The sequence below is a fragment of the Phaethon aethereus genome (assembly GCF_964289735.1).
Source record: "Phaethon aethereus genome assembly, chromosome: 3".
Lineage (NCBI taxonomy): Eukaryota > Metazoa > Chordata > Aves > Phaethontiformes > Phaethontidae > Phaethon > Phaethon aethereus.
The window spans coordinates 69,058,677-69,070,804 of NC_138576.1; the positions used below are offsets into that span (position 1 = coordinate 69,058,677).

General features: G+C 39.8%; 1 protein-coding gene across 1 annotated transcript; it reads right to left on the reverse strand.

The window, feature by feature from the left end:
- Positions 1 to 2,093: 2,093 nt before the first annotated feature.
- ADAT2 (adenosine deaminase tRNA specific 2) lies at positions 2,094 to 12,034 on the reverse strand (the record flags this gene model as incomplete). The annotated part of the gene is made up of 6 exons (XM_081997471.1): positions 2,094 to 2,134; positions 2,253 to 2,325; positions 4,048 to 4,154; positions 4,732 to 4,882; positions 11,604 to 11,708; positions 11,981 to 12,034. 6 exons carry the CDS (start codon positions 12,032 to 12,034, stop codon positions 2,094 to 2,096), a joined length of 531 nt encoding a protein of 176 aa, XP_081853597.1.
- Between the last annotated feature and the right edge of the window lie 94 nt (positions 12,035 to 12,128).

Here is a 12,128-nt window from a genome sequence, read left to right on the forward strand (position 1 = left end):
TGCAGCACGGCCTGCAGGCAAGGAGATGGCCACGCGCGTGCCGGGTGTCCAGATGCCATGCCATGGCTCTGATGAGCGGTTTGTCTTCCAACACAAGTTAAGTTCCTTCTTTATAAAAATACCCATGTAGCTGCATTTGTGCTTAATCGCACAATAGGATTTTAAGCAAAACGGGCTAAATTTCTGTTTTCACTATAATCTTCTAGCAGGCTGTTCCCCAAATGATGAAATATTGTACTTAAGAAACCACGCATCCAACTGTGCCTCTCAATACTGGACTGGGGTAGACTACGCTAAATAGTTAACAAAAGCATCTTTTATAACCTTTCGGTAATATATTAGCTTTTAGTTTGCTATGCTATTCCTCTTTCTTGTCCCTCTTCTAAGATGCACATTATTACCCTTGATCTCTCTTTACAGAAAATTTTGTCACCCTCTTCAGTTTCCTTCAGCTTTGAGCGGGACTTGAACTGTTTTCTAAGTGACAAGTTACTACTGACTCCTGGTACAAAATATTTCTGTTCCACTTAAGCATTGCAGAATTTGACACAGCTTTTAAAGTGTGTTTTGTCCTACTGCCAGTAACTTTTCTACTTCTTCACATGGTTCCTACTGTCACAGTATCCAAATGCGTCTTTGAAAGAAAGCAGTGGGGAAGGAAAGCATTCTTAGCCACTCTGCAGAAGCGTTTTACCATAATATATTTACAATAAGTAAACACACAAAATACAAATCCTAAGCTATTAGGAGCAATGGTGACAAAGTAATGCTTTTAATGCTCTTTCAAAAAACACTTTTTGAAAGTATTTATTTGAAGTATCTAAAAGGTTTAATTGTATTCAGTTTTTATAGTCAGAGAATTGTAACCACTCTTTTACATTAAAAAAAAAAAATTAAGGCGTTTCTCAAATTTCTGAATATCAGCTGAATAAAATACAAACAGTTTCATGAATAAAATACAAACAGTCTCATGCTTAAGATAAGTATCCACTAAGAGGTATATAATAAAGATTGAACAGTACTTGTAGTCTTAATTCATTAGTGGAACTGTAAGGCCCTCTTCTGGATTATAAATTACTGCATGGCCAAGCAAAGTATATGGAAATGACAAAGACAACCAGCACTATGAAAAGATTAATATCTCAAAGATATTTCCTTCATACTATTACCAATTTCATTTCCTGGTTTTCACATAGAATCATAGAATCTTTGGGTTGGAAGAGATCTTTAAAGTTCATCTACTCCAAACCCCCTTCAGTAAGCAGGGACATCTTCAGCTAGATCAGGTTGCTCAGAGCCCCGTCCCACATGCCCATCTCACATAGTTTAGTAACTTTAGGACGACTTCAACTTCTTAGCAGATTATTAATGATAAAGCATTTCTTATGCTAATATTCACAAGAGGAGTGGACAATCTAAAAAGAGTTGTGTGGAGAGTTTCTCCACAAATTTGTATGAAGATGCTGTGCAGCCAAGTGATGCTTGCTTATGCTTACTAGCAATAGCGTACACAAACTGAGACATGCAATTCTGCCTATATACCTGTCTACACACATATGTGACTTTCAGAAGCTATGTTTGGAAACTTGGCTTATGGTAGAGGGTGTGTAAAAAACAATGAAGAACTGTTACAATGGCCTTATCTCAAGTCTTCAAGGACTGTACAATTTCTTATATGCCTTTTGATTAAATATACACACAAGGACTGTGAAGGTCTTCCAAGAGATTTACTTACCTAAGCAAACACTTACTATTGAAAAGCAAGATACTTCTCCACAGACAGAAGGAAAGAAAATATGTGCTGCACAGAATGGCATCATTTTAATGGATCCATCTGGCTGTAAACAAGCGAATCTGAACCATAAATTTTCCCATTTTTAGAAACAGATGCTTATTCTTCTGTTTGGTCATGTATGATAACAAGAAATCACATACATAGAAATGCAGTAACAGGTAGTAAGTATCCTATTAATAAAAACTCTGTACAGAACATCAGACATAGTTTAATTGGATTGTACATTTTAAAAAACAATGACACTGAAGAAACCTTCACCGATCGTTTTTGGTAAGTTTCTGTCTCCCATCAGTATAGGCTAATTACGATGGTCCTTTTTCCGTACTTTTGATTTTGGTGCTGCCAAGAAGAAACCGAAAGGGAGAAAAAAAATCAGAAGTGAATTACAGTAATACCAGTGCCATCATTCTTTTAAATTAGGTTGGGATCAAAATGGATCCACTAATGTGAAACATACCATTGGGATTTTCTTGTCTGTAGAAAGCTTTTAACATTTCCACTGCTTCTTTGGCACGATAGCCAGAAATGCACTGTCAAAGTTAGAACAATGTTCATGAGCACAACATATTCTATGCTTCACAATAATGCTTTAAGTACAGAATAACTGTAAACAACTGTACTGTCTATCTCACTAATTTAATATGTACCTTTAACTATTTGGGGGTCAGAAAATCTCCTTTTCAGGTTGAATACCTAATACATTTGAAAAATACTATGTTGAGACTTAGTAAGTAGTCTCCCTAACAACGTTAGGCAAAACAAACTTTCTTAGTAACTTACATGAAATTTTTAAGCAATCTCCAATTTCTTTCTTATTAATGTGTTTCAAACTTACTCCATATACTCCTCCAGCACTTGGAAATGGAAGAGATACACACCTAGGTATTTGTAGATAAGATTCCTACCAGAAAACATTCATCCACACACCTATTCTCTATTGCTAACAGTCACCTCTCAGGCCCTTTGGCCCTTCCAAAATATTTTTCCAGGCCATGAACTTTAGTGACAAAGTACTTAAATGTCACTAAGGCTAAATGAATCTTCACCCATACTAGAAAATAATTACACCTATACATCCCACTGCAGTCACCTATAGAAACAAAGGAAGGATCTGTAGTAGCAAGAATCTTCTCTCTTTATTCTGAACATATAGAAAAAATAAATAGCACATGCCAATGTTGGCAAATGAACACTCTCCCAATACGGACTATACAAGTTAATTCAGATGCTAGTCTCACAAACACCCTGACAGAAAGACACTTAATATATTTACACTGGACTGCCAAACAGTATCACCTTGCTGACTGAAATTCTTTCTGAGCCTTGAGCCTTTAGTGCTTACTTACAATACTGAAATATATTACCTGTTTTTTTACATTCATTAAATCATAAATGTTAAGTGTGGAAAAGAACCTAGGAACCTAATCAGTATTCTTGTGTAAGGCAGAATCACCTGCAACTGCGTCTAATGTAATAAATATAATACTATAAAGACTCTCTATCTATATGTAGGTATAGGTATATAGGTATACTAGTATAACGCTGTAAAAAGTCTACATTTACATATACTATACTGAATGCTTGTCCAGCCTTTCTTAAATGACAAAGATGCCTCATTCTCCCCAGACACTCCGTTCCAGTCCTTCAGTATCCCTACTGTTCAGAAAGTTTCCCAACACGCAAGCTAAATCTCCTCTGCTACTTTTGCAGTCCGTATTTATTTTGGGATTTGAACTATATGAAGTAAATCTAAGCTAATGCATTTTACCTCATATATGGATAGACTGGGAGCAAAAATAAAATCATTTCCAGTGGCTCAGCTAAAAAACAGTAACTTAGTAAGTTGCTGTTACTTGACCTTTATTATATTATGTGTTTGTACATTCTGCAGTTTAAAATAATTTTCCCCTCATGTCTTCCTGCAGCATACACTTACTGTTCTAAGTATTACACATCTTTTAGACACATTTATTCCTTACCTCGTTCGATAAGTATAATTCTTTCCTTTCCTCTTTGATACATCCTTTTAAATATTTTAAGACTGTCATCAGGCTTTTCCTCAACTTTCTTTTCTTTAAGAACTTAATTTTTTTTACATTGTTTTTTTGTTAAGTCAAGTTTACTTGACTTCTGATCAGCTTTCATCTGAGTCCTCTTAAACTGATACATAATATTCTCAAAGCACAGTTAACAGAGCTAGGCACAGCATAGTACCCTAGCTAAAAACCAAAGGAAAACATTTTCTAGCTTACTTCAAATGGTTCTCCTGTGTCTACCATATCGTCAGATGAGATGCTCAAAACTGAGCCACAGCCTCCAAATCGCTCATTTCGACAGCCATATACGACCCGTGGAATTTATGTGAATGAGTTAAGGTATTAAGTTGAAGTGAAAATCAAGCAGGAAGTAAAGTAGCCTGATTTAAGTAGTGATTAAATTTCACTAAAATGTGCTTGTACTTTTCAAACTAAATTAGTTTGCACTACAATTCCTCCCTCATAAAAATCAGAAGTTACTTCTGAGTAATCTGAGATGTATTGCTGAAGAGGCACATCTGGCCTTCCTCAGAAAACGAGAAGCATGAATCCCAAAAGCAGAGGCATACAAAGCCATGGTTTACCAATTGTTACAACATTCAAAACTGAGCAGTTAACTGAGATTAGCTCCTTTTACGTAATAACAGATCTCTCAAATGTATTTTTACTTCCCTAAGAGGAATTGTTGTTTGTCATAACTGCACCATTTCTCTGTCATTCTTGAGTCTCTCACCGTTTACCATGCAGTAAATGGAGGTGGGTGCAGACTCTCAAAGGGCACCAAGGGGGTACCCCTGTTGGCTTTGCCTGGCAGTGTCAAGCCCTCCTCCATGGGCTCACTGCCAAAAGAGTAACATTTTGACGTATGACTTCCCAGCATGAAGAAACATGAAAGGATACTCATCAAGCGCACAGCTGCTGCACACATGATACAAGGCTCTACAGTTACGTACAATACCGAGTGTGCAAACACTTCTGTATAATCTCTGTTCTGCTGCTTGCACCAGTCAAGGACTTGATCGATTGCGACCATTTCTGCATGTCGAGTAGCCTAGGAGATAAAAATAAACATGTTCTTAAAGTCTGCATTGATTCACAGCTTTAAGTTTCTCACTCATACAGATATAAATGAAAAAATGCAATGTCATAAAATTATTCTTTCAAGCCAAAGGCACGATGGCCTGACATCTAATTTATTAATGCAATTATTTTCACTTTTGTTAAAGAAATAACATAATGCTTCCTTGAGAAGTCTCTTTTTAGTAGACCTCTTTGCTGGTTCAAGCTGCAGAAGAAATTTCATAAGAACACATGTTCAATTTCATGCCGCCCAAACTGCAGAAGAAATACTCAGCCCAAGACAGAATGTGTTCAACCTCAATCTCATATGCAGCACACACAAGATCCACAAGCGCAAACCATTTTCTTCTTCTACCTGTTCCTAGGCAGAGGAGTCTGGTTAGAAGTTCTCCTCGTCATGCCAGCACGAAAGCTCTACTTGGGGCTTAAGGGACACACAAAACCCACTAAAACAACTGATTCTAGCCCACTGTGCTTCCAAGAGCAAGAATGCAGGCTGGGTTAATTTCTCTAGAAATATTAAGAAACTGCTCCTAGCTGGTATCTTTTCCTCCCTCTGACACATTACTGTGCCTACATGGAATAAATATGCTGTGAACATGCAATAATTTCAGTACGTTTCTGGAACTGCTTGGCCTACTGTGTAGACACACTATTTTCGGTTTGGATCAGGTTTAACGCTGCTTTGGAATACACACATGTACAATATGTCCCTCGAGTAACAGGCAGGGATTGCAGCATATGGCTGGTTACAAAAACACAGAAGAATATTGATTTATATATATATATTTTTTTTTAATCCAGGACGACTTAATGATGAGTATCTCAGAGGTCACAGCAATAGGTATGGCACAATAACCTGAACAGAAAAGAAGAAATGTTGACTTTAATTGCAGAGGGACAAAACCAATCTGTGATATCCCAGTATCGCTCTGGAACGTTTGCAGCAGTGTGTTTTGCCAATCAAATGTCACAGCAAAAATATCACAAAGAACTAGTTATGAAAGGACTCTCCAGTTACAAAGCCCAATGCTTATTTGAATTAAAGCTGTTAGTATTTTCCTTCTTTTTAACTATTCTGGGAAAAGGATGTTTTTGACACAGGCATTAGACTAAGACTTAATCAATCCAAATTATAGTTGGTACCTCTGCTACATATGTCTTTGTGTGACCTTAGATAACATTCTCTCAATACACGTACTTGTGTTAATGTGTTAGCACTGTGAAGATCTGGGGTGCTAACTGTGAGATGCTGTACAATACATGGTGAAGGACTCATGTATGAGTAACTTAGTGCTAAGTTTAATACTGTTTTAAAATGTTTTAAAACTCCTACACAGATCTGCGTAGCCTATGCCTACATTAGAAAATAGTGCAGCGCAAGAGGAGTGTATTTGTAGAGAAAACAGTGCTGAGGACTCAACACCAATTCAGAGGAGCTCACACTGGCCTAGCTCCAGTTTAGCCCCGTGGATGGTATATTCCCAGCAACAGCTGGGGTGCATTAAGTATGCTCCCCAAGGGCATCTCTTCAGTAGAGTTTCATTGAAAGGAAGACAGTTTGCCATCTCTGAGACACAAACCAAACCATGGTAAGCAGACACAATCAAGAAATTTATTCCATGAGTGCACTCGTGATCTAAACTAGCACAGTAATGAACCCACTCGGAATGAAAATGTGGATTTGACTGAATATGCAGACATGACTCCTCCAGACCTACTAATGAAATGTTGCCATGAAGGTTCCCTAGTTGAATCACATGAGCTGAAGCCTCAGTGCGCACACCTTATGGAGACACAAAGCACAATGCCCTCCAGCACAATGACGCCTCACAACTACTCCAGCTCACAACTTAATTCAGAGGCATTAAGTAGTGGCTATTCTAGTTTTGTGCCCCTCAGATCAGAAGAGGCATGAATGCCACATCACCTTTTCAACTCCTCAGCACGAATTTAAAGCATATAAGCAATAAACCTTCATTACCAGAGGAAAACATGCCTCTAACCTACAACACTGCTTTTTACTGAGTACACCAAGCAGCTTTTAGGCCTCTGCTGATCTTGGGAGTAGAAGTTAAGAAAAGCCACGCTCCACAAAAGAGATTACACTAATATAGAATATTACTAGATCCCAGTGCATCCACATGTTAAGTAATACACACCAGTTTGGTCATCTCACCTCATGAAGACATGGGAACACCAAGACAAATTCACCACAGGGTGAGAAAGGATTATCCAAATTTCAAAACAGTCTCCGTACAGAGACTGACTGGACTACGGCTCTTAACTCACCAGATACAGTCATTGGTTTTCCAAATTAAGATGACTATAGTATAGGTTTATAAAAATCAAGAAAAACATGAAAAAAGCAAACAGTAAATTGTTATTTATTATGTCTCATAGCAAGCGGGCACCCAATGAAATTATCAGGCAGCAGATTTAAAACAAACAAAAGGAAGTACTCTTTCACAAAGCACATAATTAAATTGTGGAACTCATTGCCACAGGATGCTATGGAAGCCAAAAACATAAATGAGTTCAAAAAAGGTTTAGACAAATTCATGGAGGATATGTGCACAGACAGCTATCACAAACAATGGTCCAGATAGAGTCTTGGGCTCTGGAAGTCCCTAAGCCATTCGCTTTCAGAAGTGGAAAGGATATGCAAGGGGAAGGTTTACACTACTCTCTTCTTGTTTCTTGAGCTCCTTTCTTAAGCATCTGCTAAAGGTCCCTCTTAAAGACAAGATATGGGGGCAAAACTGACCTTCTAGGCCTGTCTTAAGATTTTATTTTGTATTGAGCTATGACTAGAGAGTCTTTTTTTATTGACTTGCTGTGTGTAAAATAACGTACAAAAAAGATGACTTTTGTTTTGAGTCACTGACTCAATTCACAAACTTCTGTAAGTCCCTACTGTTTTTTAACTTGTGCAATCTTATAAGTTATTTTAAAGCCAAGAAAACAAAAGCAGGTAAGAGTAGCAAGGGAAAAAGGGAATTGTTAGAGAGTGGCAAATAGTGTTCCAAAGAGAAATTATTTGAAGCTGACGTCAATGGGGAAAAAGCCTTGACAAAGCCTTAAAATAGTGCCCCAAACTGTAGCAAACATTTTATAGACAAATAAAGATATCATCACTGCCCTGAAAAGTTTACCTTCTAAATCTTGGGCAAGAATTAACAAGTGAGAGTAAAGGGGGCCAAAGCTCAAAATTCTATGTTATCTTGTGGCTTCATTAGTAATTTAAGACTGCAAACAATACTTCATTTTCAATTATTGGCCTCTGTACTTGCAAGATGATCTGGGCAAGGACACGTGCTACAGTGACCCAACAGGAGATAACAAAGAGGAAAAGTCTGCATGTCTCAAACAAAGGACCTAAGACATTTTAGTGGGAAGCAAATAATTGCATCACACACGGGAATAAAGATGCCAAAAAAAGGGGGGTTCTAGTTGGGAAGGGTCACATATATTATAAGAAAATGTTCAGGTTGGTTTGAGGCAAGACTGTGAACAAGCAAGTGTGGGAGCTGCCAGAAGGAAGATAGTACTGGCACAAGCTTGTGAACGTATTGCCAGGCTGTTGAAAACAAATGTCTTACACAGACAGTTGTTGCACTATTGCCCAATGAACACAAGTAATGACATGCCTAACTATTCCGAAATGCTAATGCCACACCCATGCTCCTAAAAAAATAAAATAAAACAATCGCAGCTGTACATGAACTCCCTTCTTCCAACAGCAACTTCTTCTAGAAGAACATGATGATTATCAATAACTTTGCAAGTAACTTCCACAGAGTAAGTAGCAGCACCTCCGACATTAACGTGTTCTGCTATGGACATGCAGGGCAGAAACAAAGTATGTGGGGTAACAGGAGACAGACTGTCAAAAATCAGAGAGCTTTCAGCAACTGAATCTTGACAAAATGAGCAGTTTAGGAACAGAATGAAAGAGGGTATGAAGAAGACACTACCTGCTCCTAACTCCAGTCAGTTAGAGTATGCAGGGACTGACTTAAGGAGAAGGCAGAATTTATTTGACACAAAGCATGGTGGCACGTTGATTCCTGAGCAAGGGCAGAATTGCAGGAAAGGACTGCAGATCTAACTGGATAAACAATTGTTTTTTTAAAAGTGGGAAGAAAGTTTTCAAGGAGTGAAAAAAGCCGAAAGCAGAAATTACAGCATGAGAGATACAGAATTAGGACATTAAAACGAGGATGCCTAGGGCATGGAAGAGGGATGAGGGACAAAACCCCAAGTTGGTAGATTATATCCATCATAAAAATACTCAAGAACTCGTGCATGAGGCTGCCAATCTCACAGCAATGCTTTTGATACATCAAGGGAAGCATCACATGACTGAAACCTGTCAGAGAAAACAGAGTCACTGTAACAAAACACAGAAAGGACATAACATTCCTGACATCTACAAATCCAGCAAAACAGGCTATATAACAAACTTTGAAGGTAATATTGTAACAAGTAGTCTTACAAAAGGAAAATGAAACAAAATACAATGTGGATTTACATAAGATAGCTGACACTACATTAACCTAGTAACTTTCTTTGACAGATGTTTTTTCTAGGCAAGAGAAACACCGATTTCATGTCTCTGGACTTCTACAATGCATCTGGTACAGAACAACACATTAGTTCCCCAGAGGGAACTAATTAGCAAAGATGCTCAAAGATAATTTTGCTTAAAATGTTTTCAGTTGTGACATTGGCATAAACTGGAGAAACACCTATTGGAAACAGCTAATGATATGATGTCTTTAACGTGATGAAAAGACCTCATCAGAAGAGACAGTGTCACTCATGAGGTGGATAGCCTTGTAGACAGGAGTTAAAAAAAAAAAAAACAAACAAAAAACCCCCAAGCAACAAATGAAGAATAACAAAACAGCATTACAGGCAAAGGAAGCTCCAGAAAAGAGGGGTGGACTTATTTCCAGGGAGAGTGTGAAGTATTATGGTTATTAAACAAGGCACAAGAGAAAGTCCATCTGGAATAAAGTATACAGTTCTGCTTAAGTGAATTCAAAAAACAAATCAAAGCTGGAACGGATGTATACAAGAATTATTAAAATGAACACAGAAAGAAAGCCTGTCTTCGGAGAGGAGATTAAACAGTTGGCTTGGGGAAAACAGGGAAAAACAAAAGCCAAAAGGGAATATGACTTCAAGTACATCCAAGCTATGTAAAATTATGGATGATGCTGGCACAAGAACAGAGAGATATAAACAGAACATAAAAAGTTTAAAACTGGAAATCAGATGTTTTCTAGCCATCTGAGGAATGATGTTCTGGAGAAGTCCTCCAATGTGAGGTGGGACAAGAAATTAGTTTTAAAATGGACCTTGACAAATGTATGATGTCTGCTGGAACTGCCACAATGGTTCAAGAGGTTTTTTTTTTTCCCCCCAGCATTGTTGCTAAATAATGCCAGAAATCATTAGGAGAAAACTGAAAACAATTTCATGCATTCACATTTCCCAGCAAGTACTTACATTTTGGTTTAGACTATACGGAGCAATTAAGTATCTGATACAAAATTTAGAAGCATTGAGTACCCAGCATTTCCAATCACTATAATATAAGTATTTATGAAAATTAAGCCACAAAAGAATTGAAGCTTGAACTAAACAGAAATTGAAAAAAAGGCTTGGCTTTCAAAGATATTAACATTTACGGTTTCCAAAACAGAGACAATTTTTTTAAATCAGGCTATGAAACACCTAGCTTATCTGTCATCTGCTTTCTTGAGTTGTATTAGAATTATCTTAAGGATCAAGGATTGTCCTGTAGCACAAATCAGTATAACGATTCATCTCTACTGTTACAATTTTGAGCTTAAAAGACTCATTTTCACCTTTTATTATATTTTCAGATTTGAGACATCTAATATAAATTACAGCCACATCCTGCAATCAGATTCATTTATACAAAACTTCCAGTTGCACAAGATCCCTGTGGGCTTTAATGGGTTTCTCGGCATGTACAAGATCTAATTTGCCGGCTAAAATGGCAAGCATCAGTCCTAAAATTTAAATCTAAAATTTAGAAAGAACAATTTTGTCAAAGGAAGAATTTCCGTAAACTAGACTTGAGGTTTTGTTCCCCTGCATGTTGTGTAACTCTTCCAGACTTCCCAACAGCTTTCCAACTCCTTGTCTTCCCCCTGCCCCTTCCAAAATGAGACTGATAATTATTTAATCCTGCAGCTGTATGGAGTTTTTCCCAGAAAAGCAACAGAGCTAGATTTCCAATTCATAGTTCGTTATTTTTCAGATAACCTTATCACATAACATGAAAACACTAGTTTGCCAACAACATAAACTGTTTCTGGAGCGTCTATGGAAAGAATTTCGACAGAACGGCTGCACAGGTCCCTCTTCCCTCACTCCTCACCCCCAGGTGACTCCCGGAGAGCACACCTGAAACCCCAACGCCTTTCAAGGACGACAACGTCTCCAGCTTACGCCGCGACCTTCCCGCCCTCCCGGCCAAAACTGCCTTCCGCCTCCCTCCCCGTTACTCCCGGCACCCGCCTGCGCTCTCACCGCAGCTGGCCGCCGAAGGTAGCACTTTCCCAAAGCGGTCCCTATTCGCCTCCCTCTCCCCCCCCCCCCAGCAGGGTAACGGGGGTGGAAGGGCCGAGCCGCAACCCCTCTCCCCGACTCACGTTCTTCGTCTCGTTGACCTCGTTCCTGCCCCTCCCCACGACCTCGCCATTGTACACCAGGAGGCAGCCGACGGGAACCTCCCCGTTCTCCAGCGCCTCTCTAGCCTGCGCGACAGACAGACGCAGACAGACAAAGAGCACGACAACGTTACCCACGGGAGGCACAAGCCAGGCTTTAACGAACCCCCTATGCTCCCGCCGCCTCGGCGCTGCCGTGAGGGAGGACGCGGCCCGCCCGCCCTGGGGCTCCTCGCTCCCCTCAGGCCTCCTCGGAGGCTTCCTCCCCCAGGGAGAGCGGAGCACGGCCGCCCGCACCCCTCACGGCCGGGGGAGGGGGGGAGGGAGGCGGCGGGAGCACCCTCTCCGCCCACACTGACCACATCGAGGGCCTGGTCCATCCAGGCCAGCACCACCGCCTCTTCCTCCTCCATGGCCGGCACCGGCAAAGCGCGGGCGGTGTTTCCGGGGGGCCGGGCGGCGAGGCACCGCGGGCGGGGCCAGTGCCACCGCCCCTTCCGCCGACGC